At 46.4% G+C, this 18,135-nt stretch overlaps 2 protein-coding genes across 2 annotated transcripts; both read left to right on the plus strand.

The window, feature by feature from the left end:
• The first annotated feature begins 1,573 nt into the window (after nt 1-1,573).
• si:ch211-154o6.3 (uncharacterized protein LOC563854 homolog) lies at nt 1,574-9,242 on the plus strand. The gene is made up of 13 exons (XM_041941976.1): nt 1,574-1,840; nt 3,921-4,039; nt 4,499-4,719; nt 5,062-5,185; nt 5,460-5,581; nt 6,117-6,203; nt 6,386-6,475; nt 6,847-6,935; nt 7,589-7,811; nt 7,981-8,103; nt 8,245-8,410; nt 8,628-8,716; nt 8,878-9,242. The coding sequence occupies exons 1-13, from the start codon at nt 1,751-1,753 to the stop codon at nt 8,979-8,981; spliced, it is 1,647 nt and encodes a 548-aa protein (XP_041797910.1). The 5' UTR covers nt 1,574-1,750; the 3' UTR covers nt 8,982-9,242.
• A 1,024-nt stretch (nt 9,243-10,266) lies between these two features.
• LOC121610147 (PILR alpha associated neural protein) lies at nt 10,267-17,018 on the plus strand. Its single transcript, XM_041942112.1, has 4 exons — nt 10,267-10,402; nt 10,607-11,022; nt 11,452-11,530; nt 14,687-17,018. Exons 1-4 carry the CDS (start codon nt 10,392-10,394, stop codon nt 14,835-14,837), a joined length of 657 nt encoding a protein of 218 aa, XP_041798046.1. The 5' UTR covers nt 10,267-10,391; the 3' UTR covers nt 14,838-17,018.
• The last annotated feature ends 1,117 nt before the right edge of the window (nt 17,019-18,135 follow it).

The raw sequence follows: 18,135 nt of genomic DNA on the forward strand, positions 1-18,135 counted from the left end.
TTTAAAAATGTCTGAAGTGTTAGCATGTTGTCGATCAGCTGGTCCTTGCAGCAGTTACAGAGTGAATCTACATGGACTGGATCCGCATCAGTACTTGACTGTTTGGGTTTACTTTGTTTTGTTGGAGCTCTAAGTTGTGAGGGGAGGCAGCCGGTATGATGTATTCACGTGCTGTCGGAAATGACACAGCACAAAGAGTTTGTCCTCTCGAATGACTTATTATTTCTTCATATTACTAAATTGTGATCTTAATAAACTTCCCCTTAGTTTACTCATTTCTACCCTCAAATTCCTCATTTGCGTCATTGGAATTGATTATGTGTGCATTACTAATTTGTGCCTTTAAACTGCTTAATTCATTCACTCAAATGAATATTTATCAACCTTAATTAATAAATCCTTGTCTTCCTCACTCCAAGGATGGATTACCAAAGGACCCAACACAGGCCCAGGAGTCCAAGTAGGGCTGAATATACCCTCCAGAGTTGTACCACTAGTAATCAGCCTCAGGTCTGAGGGATGAGGGGTGCCTGACAGATCCAGTAAAGCTATAGTTTCCAAGTCGTTTGTGATACTTTATAGCCAAGCAATGCCTACTTATGGCTAGAGCTGCAATGATTAGTCAATTAATTGTTTAGTTGTTTCATAGAAAATAACTGACTATTGTAATAACTGATCAATTGGTTAAGCCATTTTATAAGCAAAAATGCCAAACATTTAATAGTTACAGCTTCTCAAATGGTAATTTTCTTCAATACTTTGGAGTAAATTGAATATTTTTAAGTTTTGGACTGTTGTCCAGACAATAAATAACACATTTTGAGGTTGCAGCAAATTTGGTTCAGTTTTTTGTACTGTAGGAACCATGAATATGGCCTCTCAGCGACTCTTTGTTCTGAGAAGTCGCTATAGGTACCATGACATCATGCAATATGATCCCTCCACATCAGGACAACCCCACAGTGTAGCACATTCCACTAAAATATACCACTTCCATCACTGGTGCACAATTTTTACAAAAATCTGATGTTTAAAGGTTGCCCTCTGAAGAGTTGATTGTACAAGTATGCAATTTATTTTTTATACTGTGTGTCATTTTGCCTTGTCTATGAAACGAATAGTATGTGTGTGCTAACTTAGAATTGGTGATGTTTGGTTGCATGCACAAGTACAGTTTTTATCTAATAAGGTATCGAAGTATGACTATTTTTCCTGTGACACATTTTATCCAAAATAAAACAGTCACTATTGGTGTTATTTGTTTTTGTTTTTTTTCAAATCTCATTTACGACTGGGAGCCTAGAAACTACGAGCTTGCGGACCAGCACTTGGAGGCAGCACAGTTTCACAGAGTGACTTAGTTAGTTGGACTTCTGTTATGTGAATGAACTGCCTGTAACGAGTAAAACCGCAAACAATCACGTCTGTTTGAATTAACCTTGATGGAAACTATAAAATTAAAATTATGTTAATTCTTAAGCGTTTTCCAAAGCAATTCTTTAACAGTCCACACGATGTCGCTGTAAGGACAGATATAGACGTCTGGTGTATCGTCAACATCCGGCGACACGTCTCCTCAACACACCGCCGAGTCGTCGGATTCATCTTTAGTTGTCCTAACCCCTCCAGACTCTTCATTAAAAGGCGATGTTGTATCTCTGACACTTTCTGACTAACTGAGAGTCAGTCAAGCAGTTTAAAGTGTAGTTAGCTGAAGGATTAGGCGCTTTAGACGAGCCCCGAGCTTCAAATGGGGGAGGTGAGGAAGCTGCAGAAGAAGTTAAGACAGATTGAAAATCTGGAGATAAAAATCAGTCTTACCCCAGAGGAGAGATTTAAGGTACAGAAAGACTTCATCTGCATGTTTTATTTTTCCAACAGTGTGATCTGTGTGTAACCTGTGTGACAAATCCTGAATAGATTTCCCTCAGGTGTAACAACAGGTCACGACTGCCAACTCCGACTCTACTCCAGCGCAGACAGATTTAGTCTCGATTGAAAACAGAGCAAATATCCATCCTCACCAACTTTCAGAAGAGTAGTGCTGCACATTCATACACGCAGCAGTTCATTAAAGTGGACAGTATATCAGATTTGTCAGACAGTAGCCAAGCTCACATGGTTAAATAAACATGATATCTTAATGGTATTGGAATGCTTACAAGGTTGTGAAGTAAGGTTCGTGAATTAGGAATAACAGAGTTAATATAAAGAAGAAAAATATGTGATTAAAATGAATTAATAATAATGATGGAATGAATAATTTGACAGTTTTTGCCTAAGGAATTTTTGGAGATCAGAAGGAAAAATAATGATCAGGAACTTCAGGAGAGAGTCAATATGTAAAAGGGCAGAATCTGAATTCTATGAATAATGGCCTTCCCCTACAACAGTGTTTCTTTCCTAAGCTGCCCTTACATCCCCTCATTAGAAACAGGGAAATAGATACATACAGTAGTGTCCCACACAGCTGGATATCCTTTGGTAGTGATGGTGAAGGTTACTGGTATGGCACCCACAATTCATTTCTGTGAATACGTTGCATTTCCTACATCTGGACTTAATAGTGTACAATAGAATAGCCTAAAACTAACCAGCAAATGATTGTAAAACAAAAATAAACTCCCTCTGGAGTATTATTACAGTTTATTAACAGTGGATTATCTCCTTATAAAAGTAACATGGAGACAGATTTCAAATTCCAGGACAAAGTTCTTGGATTTAGACAGCATCTTTAAAACTGTGTTGCACTTCCATAAAGTTGGGGCACTCAGAAGCAGTGGTGGAACATAACTGAGTACAATTACTGACAAGTACTGTCATTAAGTCTAATTTTGCTGTATTTGTACTTACAGCTCCATTTTCCAAAATAGTTGGAACACTGTAAAATGAAAATGTAGTGTAGTGAAGAAAAAAGTAAAACATGACTCTTTGAACTGTAGTGTAACAAAGCAGTACAAAATGTAATACTCCAGGTACAACCCTGTCTCCAAAACAGTGGGTACACTGTGTGAGATGTCAATAGAAACAGATGATTGATGTTTTTGCTACCTGACAGATGTGGCTACTTGTTAGTTTTCAGATTAAAGTTTATGAAATATGACAACAGTTTAGAATATGGTTACTAGAATTATACATCTCAAACCAGACCAGTTACTTTCTAAATTAATTAACTGCTGTGCACACAGATCTGTATCAAAAATGCTAACAACGTAATATGACAATACATGAACAGTTATTATTCTGCTGCCTTCAGTACAATACGTCTGTGCTTTAATTTCAGAGTATTTTACATTGAGCTACTTTTACTGAAGTAAAATATTGAAATACTAATGCGGCGGCGGCTGTTCACAGTGGTCAAAATCAAAGTAGCAGGCATCCTGACTTAGAGTCTGCAGTCAGGGTCAACCCCACCAAAAAACACAGCTCCTACATTTCCCACATGAAACTGTGTCCTTCCTTTGTTAGGCCCTCCCTGTCTCCTAATTAACCAAGATATCGTCAAACCTTGTGCTCCCAGTTTCTTTAAAACATGTAGTCTTCAAGCACAAGCCGAAATAACCCAGATGAGATCATTATTACATCATCAAGAGTTATTTTTTCTGACTTAACAAAGCTCCAGCAGAGCCACAAAAGACATCATACAAGTGTTTTCATTATTAAAGCCGAAAGCTTTTATGTGTACAACTGACGGAGTGCTCGTTTAACACAGGAAACAGCCACTTCATATCAAGTTGACGCACCTAATTCTCTCATTCGTGCGCGTTTCATGCCTCACAATCAGACAGTACGGCGAACAATATGTCGCCAGTTGCAGTGTGCTAAATCAAGGCAGGCTGAGTATGTTGGTTGTGCATATAAACAACTTGTGGATTTAGCAGCTTGGTTTACAACCAGTCTCGTGCCTTCTTCCCTCTCAGATCTCCAGGAAGGCGGAGCTGCGTTCCAGATTGGCTGAGCTTCAGCTGCAGCTTTCTGGCCCGCAGCAAACTCTGGGGATTGTGGGAGACGGAAAAAAGGAGAAGATGAAAAGACAAGTGTAAGGAAGTGAGGGAGAGGTACCAGCAAGGGGGGGCAGATGGAGAGAAGCGTAATTCTTCAAAAGCAACAACATTCACTTTGAAGCCTTTGATCTTTTTTGTATGTCTATCCAAACATGCTGGAGGTCAAATACTGTCACACTTGAAGAAAACGGGAACTTTCTACTGTTCATGATGTGTCATGTAAACAATATTCAGGGATGTCATCCTCCCTATTAAAGCCCCTCAGGGCTTTGTGCACATCACTAAAATCACCATGTGTGGACATTAACATCAAACTGAATGAACCTGACATATTATTTATAATGCACAGACTAGCAGCTCATTATTAACAAGCACTGTTTTTGTTTGTGCGGGACTCGGAGATCCTCCACAGGTACGCTCCCTGTCACAGAGGATGCTGTGCGCAGTTTGCATCTTGATTATTCATTCAGCTCCTGCTTTCTGCGCTGGCACAGGGAGGATGCCCCCGAGGCCCTTCCATCACAAACGCCTCCAGCCTCCAAGATCCTTAAGGGAGAAGAGGAGTCCAGAGCTCGAGCAACGCCAGCGCCGGCTGCCTGGCTGAGGGAGGCGGGAGGGGGAGCAGAGACGGGCAGGCAGCGGGAAAGGACAGAGCCGGCCAACGTGTCAGATCACTGCCGAGAATCTGACAACGAGCAGCAACTGCGAGAGGAAGGTGGGATAATTAAGAAAAGTGGCTGAAGAGGGTGTGAAACCACAGTTTATTGCAGGCAGTTAAAAGTACACTGCAGCGCCCTAATTTGCGTTTAACATCTTAAATCAGTTAATACACGCGTGCCCAGAGGAGTCCTAACGAGCTCATGTGGCACGCCAGCATTAAAACCAACAGGCTGCGTTTGCTTCCCCGAAGACAGGACCCATGTTTTGCATCCTTGGAGCTAAATTAGCCCCACGCCTCGCATTGGCAGGCTAATCCATACCGAGGAACTGTGTAGATTAACAAGCTGTGGTGCTGAAGAGGCAACATTGCTAATTGCACAAATCATTTCTTTCACAGAAGCTGAATTTACATCCCTCAGATCGTCTTGGGAGAAGGCAAAGTTTCGCTTGAGGCTGCTGGAGGGTCACAGTGACATAGTCACCTGCGTGGTTGCTGTTGACAACCTGGTGGTTTCTGGAAGGTAAAGCAGGAAAGAAGCCTAATTTGCATAATGGATGTGCAAAGTGAACATTTCACCTAATTTATCACTTAATATGCTCCCGCTGTCTCCCTCGCTGCCTGACATGTATTTGTTTTCCTTCCTCCGCCCTGATCGCTCGGCGCAAGCCTCTTGCGATTTATGTCGAACGGCTTTTAACTTTGCTTGTTTTCGCCGCCCTCTCTCGCTCACTTTGACTCCCTTTTTGCCTCCCCGCACCCCCCCTGTCTCACTCTGTCTGTCTTTCTCCTCTAAGCCGAGATACGACAGTGAAGGTGTGGCATGTTCCCACCGCAACGGAGCACAGGAACCTGGGGGGGCACACCGGTGGGGTCACCTGTCTGTCTGCACCTCCCCCTGAGTACTGCAAGAGGATGGGTGAGGACACACACACACACACATACATCCTCACATGTGGGCTGACTACAGCTGAGTAATGCCTGTGTCCTGCGGTCTGGTAATTATAGGAGCAGTTCATCAGATCAACCCCAGTGAGAGATAACCTCAGTAGACACTTTAGAGAGTTCACTGTCTGTCTGAAGCAGGCAGCCTTCCATCACTTGAACTCCACCGGCCTCTCCGGCTCTCCTCCTACACTCCCTCCCCACCTGCTTCCCCAACTTAAAATACCAAGTGGAGAAGTGCAGCGCATAAATGATGCAGCTCAGACGAGCCACAGCCACGCTGTGTTCATCGACTAATTTGTTTCTTTTTTTCGAAATCTGTTCTCTCATTGCCTCTTTCTTGCAATCTGTCTCTTTTTCATTTTGTACATCATCACTTATTTACAGCTTCCTCGCAGTTTAATTTTTTTTGTCCTCTTCTCTCTCTCTTTTTCTGATCCCTGTTTCTCCTCCTCCTCCCCCTCCTCTGTCCCCTCCCGCCCTTTTGTCTGCGTTTGCCCTCTCGCCAGCCTGGTCCCTGTCTTTGTCCGACAAGGAGAGGTTTATTTTGAGTGGCTCGGCAGACTGCTATGTGAAGATCTGGGCCTTGAGCATTGGTACGCTTAAACACACAAAGACACACACACAGATATATACATATATATATATATAGAGGTAGACGGAGCCTTGGGGCTGTCTTTGAGAAACGCGTGTGTGTGTGCATCGTAATCAATGTATTCCTGTGTGACTGGTGGTCTGTGTCCTGTCAATTAAATGAGTATTTTCCTGATACCTCCAGGGCAGTGTGTTAAGTCTATCTACACGTTCAACGCTGTGACTGCGCTCTGCTTTGTGCCAGAGGAAGACGGCTACATCATCACGGGGTCAGGTGTGTTTTTTGTGTGGAGAGCAGGTGCATGTGGAAAAACCGAGAGCCTCTGATACAGCGAACAGAATAATTGGAGTTAGATCACATCATATTTGTATCTACTATTGTACATGTGTTTTGAAGGTCTGCATGCAAACGTGTGTGCATGCCAGTGTGTGTATATGTCTTTACTAATATGTAGGCAGGGTTTCACACAGTGGCATCATCTGCCAGGGAGTTAGAGAGTGTAGCGCAGGGTTATCGGGCTGAATCAGAGAGATGGAGGCACACAGTTTAGGCAGTCAGGCTCAGGTGGGTTGACCGTGACCAGCAGTAATGACTGCCAGACGCCTGTCAGCACATGTTAACCTCACACTCTGTCACCCCTTCAGACGGGGGCAAAGTTCAAGCCTGGAGCTGGCACACTTTCGAGAACTGCCAGTCAGTCAACGCTCACCAGGAAGCAGTCACCTCCATTCAGGTGGGTGGGTCACTCACCTAATGGCCAGTGATACGCTGTCCACCCTTGACGATGCTCAAGCTGTTTTTCATGTTCAGCCTATTTTTAAGGAGGCGATGGCTGATGTTTCTCTCTCTGTAGAAGATGTCTAAAGTAGTTTTAGAACTCTTGATCATTAATTTGTGAAAAAGCCTCTCCTCAGAAATCAAACAGCTATGTTTCTACACTCTTATCCTCACACACGCTTTTTCGTGTTTATTGCTTTCAAATGGAAATCAAAGATATTTGTTGAGATGTAAGCTGTGGAGCTCGGCCAATTTTAGAGAGCTTACTGTACATATTATTTTGAGCAAAAAGGCTTTTTATGGATATTGAAATCCAAAGCTGCATATGCACATTTTTTCAATTTGCAATCATCAAAATATGCCTGAAGCATTAAAGCGTAGCGCATCATTGTCATCCTCTTTGTTGTTTATCATGCAAAGCGCACAATCCATTTATAACCAACAGCAGCACAGAAATGTACATGTGAAAGTGTTCACACACTTCTTTTCCATGGACACAAACGTGTGCGCTCTCGCTCCCGTTTTCTGTGTATCTATCTATCTCTCTCACACACATTGGGTAGAGACTCCCCATCACCATGACAACCGTGTCTCCTGTGCCCTCCACAGTCTCAGGGTCCGCTGGTGTTCAGCGGCTCAGCCGAGGGAGGGGTGTCTGTGTGGGAGAACCGGTGTTCGGATCGCGACCCCCTGAGGCTGCTGCACCACTGGAGCGGCCTGGTGACGGGCTGCGGAGGGGGGCCGGGAGGGCGTCTGACCCTCAGCCCGCGGGGAGACCGAGTTTTCCTGGCTCACGGTCGAGCCTGGCTCAAGATCCTGCACTGGAGGACGGGTGAGCACTGGAATGGGATGGGCGGTGTGTGTGTGTGTGTGTGTGTGTGTGTGTGTGTGTGTGTGTGTGTGTTCGTGTCTCAGATAGTGAGAAAGAGATTGGGAGAAGTAAGGTAGATGTAGGAGCATTTGCATAATCCTTCCACCCAACATCTGTCCAATTATCACAGGTACGATGTCCAGACTGACCAATCACAGCAGCGTCACCGGGGTAACAGATTGGGCTCACCAGACAGGAGGCCTCCTAATTGGCTCCTGCTATGATCTGGCGAATGGAGAGAGCTCGCTAAATTGTGAGTAAACCATGTGCAACCAGAAGTTACCCACTCCACTCTGGCAGGGTGAAAGCGCTGTGAGGACGTAAGACGAAATCGAAACAACTTCATTTCCCTCCGTTGACCTCCGTTCCCTTCGTCTCCCTCTCCTCCCTCCAGTGTTCTCTCTGCCTCAGTGTCGGTACCTGGCCTCTCTGACCTGGCCCGACGCTCCCAGAATCCTCTGCTTTGCGGCTTGGACCACAGGGAGCGGAGACCACCGGTGGGTCACCGGAGGTCGCGACCTCATCGTATGGGAGCAGCTCCCCAGCTCTGGGAAGCAGAGGTGGGCTCAGTGCATGTCAACGCTACTCAGCTAAGAAGATTTCTGTCTAAATTTTTTTGTCAATTATAGCTCTTATTTGCATATTTATTCCAAGGTCAGCTGCATTGCTAATTCTAAAGATATGCTGGGATTAAAAATGTGCTCGAGGATTTAACTAATTTTGACACACACTTCTATTGATACGAGTTGTTTAATAGATTGGGTATAAATGTTACAGGGGTGACGTCACAGCGAGGAGGGACAGCCGATTGGACACCTGCTTGCTGGAGTCGGACGGGGACACGGAAGAAGACGGGGAGACTGATGGTAGAGACACACACACGCTCCGCGATTTCACACCTTCTCACGTCTTCATTCACTGACGCACACGCTCAATGAGTAACCACGGAATCGCAGATTTCACTATCAAGTTAATTTTAGATGATGCGTGTCGTGACGAATCCTTCTGACCTCCATGTCAAATTTAGATTGTGAGAATGAGGATGATGATGATGACAGAGAGGAGGGGAGAGACGGCCGGACCGACGGGGCGGATGGCGGAGGCTCGTGGTTGCGCTGCGCTCTCCAGTGAGCGGAGGACGCCGCGCGCGGCCTGCACACCTGAAGAGGAAACGAGAGGGAGGGGGGCGTAGTGACAGCGAGGGAGGGTGCAGGGGAGTGAAGTGTGACAGACTGAGAGTCGATGTCGGAGGGGGAGCATATGGATGGAGGAAGCGTGTGTGCGTGTGCGTGCGCGCGCGTGTGTGTGAGTGGTAGGCAGACTGTTTTCTATGTAAATATTATTTCCACGTACAATAAAGCTGTCACACCGTGACTCTCACCTCCAAATTTGCATCTCTTGTTGTCCTTTTTTTTATATTCCAGTCTGACCCTGCCTCTTCTTCAAACACCGGTTCATCGCCCTGCTCCGCCGGCGCAGCCTGTGTAAATGAATGGAAATTAAATTTTATTCCATCTTTATTCCCCTCGTTTCTTCCTTCCTTCCTTCCTCCTCCTCCTCCTCCTTCTCTCCGCTGTCTGTATTTCTGACTCTCTCGCTGGGGTGTCCTTGCTGTTTTTGTAAACATAATTGAAGACTTTTTTTTTCTAACGAGCTAAAACGAGCTTATTAATGTCGTCCTCAGTATCATTTCTGTTTGCCTCGTCAAATTCATTTCTTTTCCTCTGCGTCCATTTAATTGAACCCGTTTTTTTTAAAAAAAGACATAATTAGCATTTAAATCTCTTTCCTACAGTCTCTTACCCTCCCTACACCCCCCCCCTCTCTCTCTCTCTCTCCTCTCTCACTCCAGCAGACTCTACATGTCTCAGTCGCTACGGCAACCGATGCTTTTTTTCCTCCCTCACTTGCTCCCTGTATCTCCCCCTGTCTCCCTCTCTCATTCCCTCTCTCCACTGCCAGAGGTAGGCATGATAACTGATATGTGTCGGAGTGTGTGTGTGTGTGTGTGTGTGTGGGCGCGCACGCGTGTGTCCATCTCCCGCTGTGCTCGCGTGTCTCTAAGTGGCATTTCTGTGGCATTTAGGCAGATAGGAAGTTACCGCTCTCCGCTCAAAGTGCCATATAGAGTATTGGCTCCATGCATGACGCCTCTAATGATGATTAATGTGCTGCGCTCAGGTGTGTGCACTGTAGACATGTGTGAGAGACAGACAATGAGTGTGTACTTGTGGCTGTTTTTGAATGCAGATGTGGATTCTGTGTAGACATGTGGCGTATAATTGAGCGTTAAATTTGAAAGCCCAGGAGGGTCTGTGTATCTTTTATTTTTTTTTGGGAGAAAGAAAAGTGACAGTTGGCTCTCTGCCAGTGCCTGTGTTTACATGGTTTTTATCTGGCAACATAAAAGAAGAAGAAAAAATGCTAGACCCTCCCCCTTTTCTCTCCCTCTCTCTCTCTCTATCTCCCTCTTGCCCCTGTGTCCTATCTCGCAGAGAGAGATGATCGGAGGAGCGGAGTCTCAGTGAACACAGCGAAGCGATGGAGAGATGGTAAGATGGATAGTATGGGGGGTGAAGGAGGGATGTATGGCGTGTAGATGCATAAAATGTCGTTCTGAGTGATGGCTGGCAGGGGAATCAATGTCTGAGCTGATGAGGTCGTGCAGAGCGCCTGCAGACAACACATTTTCTCAGATAGGTAACTTCTCTATCACTCCACCACCTCTCATTCTTTCTCCTCCGCTTCTCTTCCAGCTCCATCTCTCCTGTCGCACGACTGACTGCCCTCCGCTGCCTCATTTCCCTCCTCCTGGTTGCTCTGGTGACACAGCCCTCCACCTGTAACCGTGACGAGGGCGAGGAGCAGGTGGACGCCCTGTCGGTCCAGCTGTCCGTCACGGCCCAGGTCACACCCACCCCTCTGTGGGCGGTGGTCTGGGGGCCCACGCAGACCCTGGAGGATGAGACCTACCACTTCCTCTCCAGCCAAGAAACCGACCCCCTGCTGCACCAGCATGGGAGCCAGCAGGAGGCCAGCACCGCCACGTCCGAGGACTGGCCTTATCCTGACGCAAGCGTACAGCCCCGAGAGGAGGCACCGCTGGAGTCTAGGGACCAGGAGGGAGTGGAGAATGGAGGGACGGAGGCGGAGGAGACGGAGCCTGAGGAAGGTGGGCATCAGGAGATGCACATGAAGGATTTCTAAATAAAGGTGGCCACGAGCCACAGTCCATGTGAATGCACGCACACACACATGCACTCACACACCACACACACACACATGGCACAAGTCCTCCAGGGAATTAGCTGTCACCAGGGTGAAGGCTGTGCTGTGTGCAGCCGGCTGTGTCTGTGGAGGGGAATGCCTAATAAAGTTCTCATCACTCACAGGGAGGAATTGGCCGCTGTCAAATTTCAAGATACAGAGAAGACGTCATCGGATTAATGTTGTAGTTGGAGGCCGGCGTCTTCTTGCACATCCAATTTCATGTTTCAACCGGCTTCATTGATTTCTCCTTTTGTTCTGGATACAATTATACATGGTCATGGTCTGAGATAGTAATTGCAAGAACGTGTGTGTGTGTGTGTGTGTGTTACAGTGGACCCTCAGTTCTACGTCACCGTGACCATCTCCTCGCTGCTCATCTTGACGGCAGTCGTCATTACAGCCAAACTCTGGTAGGAACCTGAACTCTCTCTCCTCCAAAAAACCTCTCTGTGTGTCTGTGTGCATGGCCGCATCGATATAAAGTCATGGCATCGCTGAGTAGGAGTGAATGAGCAGTAGACTTTCCCAGTTTGAGCCGGACACCTGGCCCACAGCAGGAGGGCACTACCAAAGCTGTGGATTAGGCAGTTTCTCATTTTAAGAGCAAACACAGCGAGGTGCAGACCAGTGTGAGCTTCGGCTCCATAAATATGCCGTCATTTTGGATTTCTAAATTGGACAATTGGTGACTGAGAGGCTTAAATGAGGTGCTTGATCTGAAACCATGTTGTAGATACAGAAATTGCATTTATTCTGTAATTTATTTTTATTATTATTATTATTATTATTATTATTATTAGAATGACATGTACCTTAGTTGAAGCAGGGGTGTGTTGAAATCAACTATCGATGACAGAGTTAGAATTAGTTAGAATTAGAACAGAGGTTCCCAACCTGGGGGTCAGGCACCCCCTTAAGGGGTCACTAGATAAATCTGAAGGCTCATGAGCTCATTAACAAGAATAGGAATAGAAAACAAATTTCTGCTACACAAATATTGATCTTATTTTTCAGTAATCTTTGCTCTCTGTCTTGTTAATTGTTAGATATTAAAACAATCTCAGTCACCTTTTTGTTCACCTGCTTGTAATCCGTAGCCACATCCAAACACATCTTAGTTTTAAGGGGTATGCTGGGAAAGACAGACTTAGAAATGTATTAGGACCATCCAGAAGCATTAAGAGGTTGGCGTATACTGTGTTTTTAACAGATGGGGCTGAAAGAGTCTAGAACTTGCACATTTTTACCCACTGATGCCTGAAACTGGTTTGGATTGGTCCAGATGTGTCAAGATCAATGAAGAGGCCAGGTGTGTGGGTCTTAGCGAAGGTGGAGCCTTGACGTTTGCAAATGTGTTTGTATGTGCATGTTGGCCTGTCTGTCCATCTTGTGTCCACATATCCCCCCCTTAACGTCAGCCCTGAGTAACTGCTTGCTAATTACTTTATTAACAACACTTGTGCCCCTGAAAGTTACAGTTGACTCAGATGTGTCATTTATTGCCATTAGGGCTGCAAAGATTAAACATTCCCTATAACCATTAGGACGGGACGGCTTGAGCGCTAACGTGGCTTCGCTGGTGTCAGTGTGCTTTAATAGCCCGCGGCCATTAAACCTCCCAGGGCATGTGCAGTCAACACATGGTGGAGGTTCTGTATGTGTTAGGTTTTCGGGCCTCGCAGGATGTGCTAGCTGCACACATTAGCCATTAGCTGGAAATGGGGAACCATCTATGTGATGTATCGGAGCACTTCCACGCTTTGCTGATCAAACCAATAACACCTAGTTTATTTGACCGCTGGGACGCCTCTCTCCTCTCTTCCTGGTCTCACACTTTTCTTCTCGTTTTTTTTTTATCTTTCTTCCCTCACCCATTTATACTTTCGCTCCCCCCTTCCTCACGTAACTTGCTTTTATCTGCTCATCTTACCCATATTTCTATTGTATTGTAACTTTTCATTTCATTGCCTGAATCTGTCGAATTTGTTCCCCTTCGTATCTCTTTTTCATACTCTCTCTTAATCTCAGTTTTGCTCCCACACTCCTACAATATCTCTCCTCGCGCTCTCTCTCTATCCCTCCCTCCCTCTTCCCACTTTGGCCTCCTTCCCCTTGCCTCCCAGGGATTTTTTTCTTTTTGTCTTTCTCTGAATACCTGTGCTCCCCCTCCTCTTCTTTCAGGTTCCAGTTATCGTCGTTTCCTAGCTCTAACACCGCCTGTCTTTGCACAGCTGGTACTCCCTTTATCTCCCTCGCCAGTCTCCTATCTCCCCCAGCACCGCCAGTCCGGCTGCAGATCCACAGATAATCCTCCAGCTTGCTGTGAGCTGATACACGATAAACCCCCTTCTCTCTCTGTTCCGGAGACTGGCCTTCGCTGTTGTTTGGATAACTTACTTCACCGGCCCCCGCCGTGGAGGAAAACCCCACGCTGCTGGTGCATCCAAAGTGGCCTGACAAAAGTGAGATTTGCAGAGATTCAGACTGGAGACATGGCAGCAGCCCCTCTCTATAGACTGGCTCGTGCTCCAGTGTCATAAATGTGTAAATAACGCCATGTGTTAGATGGAGAAAGTGCCGCGGAATCAACGGGAGGGGGCTACAGATGGACCGAAATGATAGCCTATAGTGGAAATTGGCCACCGTCCAGTTCATTATGATTATAGAAGAGCGGCATATGTGCTCAGTGATTTTCCCAGCCCTAAAATCGTCAGTGTGGCTAATGTTATCAAGCATGACGGCATTTGCGTGTGGCTGTGTGTGTGTGCACATAGGCGGAGAAGTCAGCCAGGAGAGGACAGGTGTTACTGAGGCGAGATGACAGTGCAGGATGGCTTTTATGGCTGCTGGAACAGCTTTGTTGTGCCACTAAGCATTCTTAAGAGCCTGAACCCATGACTCTCGGCTGTGTCTTCACCTTAACTCGCCGTCGCTGAAGTCATGGCGTCACCCCTCTGGTCATTTCTTCGCCTTGTTGCATCCCCTCTCACCCCGCTCCCCTCCCAGCTCCCTCCCTCATGCCTGTCTCCTTCCCCATTTCTCGCTCTGCCTCCCTCTCCCCTCTGACAGCGTTTTAATGAGTCCGATGAGTGCACTAATTCTCTCTCACAGTGGCAGTGTAATGTGTTCGCTGATGCTAAATGGCTCGGCTGTTCTTGATGCTCTCTGACTCTGCCCCCTCTGTCTTTTCTCTTTACTCCTCTTTTTTTCCGTATCTGCGTCTCTATCTCCTCTAATTTCAACCTCTCCTACTATCACTTCCTGCTTTTTGTCTCTCCCCGTCTCGCCTCCTTTTACTCAACTTTCTTCATGTCCTTCCATCTGTCTCAACTCCTGTCCTTCCTCTTTGTCTCTTTTTTCCTCAACTCCCATCTTTTTTCCCCCTAACCTCTCCCCTCTTCCTCACTCTGTACCCCTTTCCATACCCTCTGCCACTCTTTCCTTTCCTCCTCTCTCTCCACGTCTCCCCAAATGTCTTGCCTCCTTCCATCCCCTCTCCTCCTTCTCCCCCTTCTCCCCCACTCTCTCTCTCTCCATTTATCTGTGCTACTATCCTTCTCTCCCAGTTACGATCGCAGCTGTTCCCAGCATCCACCCCCGCTTTCCCGTGGCGTGGCTCCCCCCCTCTCCCTCGCGCTCCCTCGTTCCCTCGCTTCGGAGGACAGCCGGCAGACGTTGCACAGCACCTCCTCCTCCTTCACCGACAGGGAGAGGTAATGAGTCGCCTCTCCTCGGCTCTGCACACTCCGAGTGTGTGTGTGTGTGTGTGTGTGTGTGTGTGTGTGTGTGTGTGTGTGTGTGTCTCCATGCACCTCTGGACTCAAGTTTGCTTCTTTGCGTGAGTGTGTGAAGCAGCCTCATTGCCTCTTTTGCGTGCATTGTGAGGATGTACAGAGTGTAATTGGACAGTAGTGCTATTCTCTGTGGAGTATTCTGGGCTGGAGTGTTGGTGCTGCTCTCACTGTATCAGTGTTTTAAACTCCCTCTCCAGATGAGTCATCGTGGGCCTATGAAAAGGCGCCCAGCCGCCGTCCATGAAATGATGCTTTTATTTGAGGGTATTTAAAGTTAATCTCAATCCGGATAATTATAGTTCTGTACTCCAGTGCTCCCTCTCACTTCCTCCCCCCCATCAGCTTTTCCTCCACCTTCCTCCTTTTCCTCCTTCTCTTCCGTCTCTTCCCCCCGCCGCCCTCTCAGTCCCCTGTGATGCAGCTTTCCGTTTGCGTGTACACCACTTTTCCAGCTTCAGGCCACTCTGCTCCACTTCTCTTTTTCTGTCTTTCCTCCCAACATCAGGGCTCCCAAGTTTCCCACAACACCCTCCACTCCTCCATTTTCCTCCTCCTTTCTGGCTCACTCTTCTCCTCTGTTCTCTTGCTGTGTCAGGATCCCAGTTGTGAACCTCTGAGGTGACTGTTTTTCCATACGGTAAACATTTCTACGGGCCTGAGGAGGAACATCAACATGACCAGAGGATGTGCCCGCAGCGCCTTTTTTGTCTCTGAAACTGTGAAATGAATTCAGGGATCCCAGGTATCCAGCCATCACAAAACTCCTCGGCTCCCCTGGGGTCTAAAAAACCCAAACCCATCTCCCCGCAGCTCCCTCCTTCCTTCCGTCCTTCCTCTGTGCTCGGTGTAAATTTCTTTTATGTGGCTCTGCGTCACTGTAACCTGCTCCCTGTTTTCCATCCCCCGTATGGCCCCGAGCTCTGCCAAGCTACCCAACCGCTCTGCGCTTCGACCCGCCATGACTAATTCACAAACAAGCAGTTTAACAGCCATGCAACATCCCATTACCCCTGAAATGCCCTACCTGTGCTTCCACAACTGTTACCAGTGATTCAGCTGCACATGTGAAGCTGTTCAGTGTCAGATCTAATCCAGCAGACGGTTCTGTCATGAAATGACACTCAAATTCAGTTCAGTTTAGCAGGCTTCTATCGGGTTTGCAAATGGTTAAAAAGCCATTCTCAGTATCTCCAAACACTGAAAGGGGTATTTCACAAAGCTGTTTGGCACGGCTGTGGCCAACAGGCAATGTGTTTAACATGTCACGCTCCAAAAACTGCTGTTTATTCCCCGCTTTGGGCGCCTGAAATGCAAATAGTGTGGCTTTTTTCCTCTGCAGCGTGTAGAGGAGTCTGTTTTGTTTCAGTTTTCCTCATGATTTGTTCTCTTAATTATCTGGCTTACATTCACCTGTTTGTCGAGCCTTTGCGAGCACTCTTTGTTCCTGCTGGACTGTGCAGAGGTGCGTTAAGCATAGAGTACTTCCAGTGGTGGAGATAAAATATTCAGAACAGGAATGGATAGAAGAGGCATTCCTGTTGAAAATCAATGATTCCCAAAGGTTTTGGATGCCGCACAACAAAGACGGATTTATGTCGTCATGGAAATGAGAATCTGTGAACTGTATGCGTGATCAAAGGACTAATGTTACCGCAACAAGGATTTTTTTCCACCTGACAGCCAAGTATCTCAATCTGGAAAACAAAACCACCGTCATCTCCTCTCATATCATTATCAAGTCACTGTATATCCGCTGTCATTGGTGCACCAAAGCAAAGTAGTACATCAAGGAGCATCATTTCTGTCTCCCCAATGAATCTGCATGTATAAAGTAAGAAAACCTGTGAGAGTTGCTTCAGATCTATTATTTATAAATGTCTATTTTATCTATCAGTGAGTGATATCTTACAAAACCTTTCAAAGCCAAATGTCAGTTTGTGTTTGGCAACTTTTCTAAGCATCTTTGAGACATGAACCCTCCAACTTACACACATTTCCACTACAGACATAGTGCTGGTGGCATCATGCGTGGCTCGTGCAATCCTCCAGATACCCTGTCTTGTGATTTTCAGTAGCAATTCCTGTAGAAATGTGGTCTTTCTGTACCATGGAAGTTAAATAAAGACTCAACACTGGCGTTTTAGCTTTGTGTCTATCTGTTTATTTCTGTGCATGTTGAATGAATTCCCCTGGGAGCTGCGCGAACTGCAGTGCTTTATGGGAATGACAAAGCTTACACTGTGCATTTTAATAGCTAGCCCTGTATCCTAATCTTTTTCTCCCTGAAGTGAACATTTAGTCCACCGCCTTGCATTGATTTTGAACCGTGGGCTTGGCATTAAAAAGTCCTGCATGTGCCATTTTACCAGTGAGGAGCAGCTGAAAAGGAAGAATAAGGCTGCTGCTTGTGTGTGAAGCTTTTCCTTATCACCTCACCTCATATGGATTCCTCTCGCTTCAGAAAGATTAACAGGATGCTAAGCAAGAATTTCCTCTGTGTACAGTTTTTCAAACAAATGTCAATAAAATCAAGGCGGGCGTGAGGGGAGAAATGCCACCCGAGTGTATTGAGATTCTCAACCAGTCTGCTGCACAGCGAGGGTTTCCATCTCCTCTGGGCATTTTACTGATCAATCAGAGTAATTGATTGGCTTTGTTCCACTCGCAACTTTTAATGACCGTCTAGTTATGAGGCACATACCAGCAGACGCTGCAGCAGTCTGTAAGCACGGTGGACAAACAACAAACCCAAATGCAGAAGTTGGGTGCGAACCCAAGAGTCATCGCTCACATGCTCACACCTATGATCAACCACACCCGATTCACCTTACACGTACGCCAGCTAACCCCTTTTTCACTAACAGACAATTTTCGAGGTGTACAGCTGTCAGAATTCACAGCTCCAGTCTGGCAAAAACTGAACTAATCAAGCTCAATCACGCTGACTGAAATTAACACCACTATTTATAGAGGTGAGAGGGCTGTTGTAGGGAAGGGCAGGATAGAGAAGAACGCGGGGTTAAATGAAACAGGATCATCGTTTCCCTGACTTCCTCCCTCCCTCTCACCATTGCTGCCGGACAGCTAATCGCCAGCATTAATGTCATGCAGGATGGAGAGCGGAGAATTTAGAGAAAACAGAATCAAAAGAGTTTGAGATGGACAGGGCTGGCATGATGAAGGCAATTTTGACTGTGTGATGGAGTTACTAGAGAGGGTGG

This window comes from Chelmon rostratus, chromosome 8 (genome assembly GCF_017976325.1).
Source record: "Chelmon rostratus isolate fCheRos1 chromosome 8, fCheRos1.pri, whole genome shotgun sequence".
In the NCBI taxonomy this organism is placed as follows: Eukaryota; Metazoa; Chordata; class Actinopteri; order Chaetodontiformes; family Chaetodontidae; genus Chelmon; species Chelmon rostratus.

What these genes read in the sequence shown, in the direction of transcription:
- si:ch211-154o6.3 (XM_041941976.1), top strand. Translation starts at nt 1,751, where the DNA reads ATGGGGGAGGTGAGGAAGCTGCAGAAGAAGTTAAGACAGATTGAAAAT. An exon ending in GATCTGGGCCTTGAGCATTG is followed by an intron (nt 6,204 to 6,385) that starts GTACGCTTAAAC and finishes TGATACCTCCAG; the next exon opens with GGCAGTGTGTTAAGTCTATC. An exon ending in TGGAGAGAGCTCGCTAAATT is followed by an intron (nt 8,104 to 8,244) that starts GTGAGTAAACCA and finishes TCCTCCCTCCAG; the next exon opens with TGTTCTCTCTGCCTCAGTGT.
- LOC121610147 (XM_041942112.1), top strand. An exon ending in GGAGACGGAGCCTGAGGAAG is followed by an intron (nt 11,023 to 11,451) that starts GTGGGCATCAGG and finishes TGTGTGTTACAG; the next exon opens with TGGACCCTCAGTTCTACGTC. An exon ending in GTCATTACAGCCAAACTCTG is followed by an intron (nt 11,531 to 14,686) that starts GTAGGAACCTGA and finishes CTTCTCTCCCAG; the next exon opens with TTACGATCGCAGCTGTTCCC.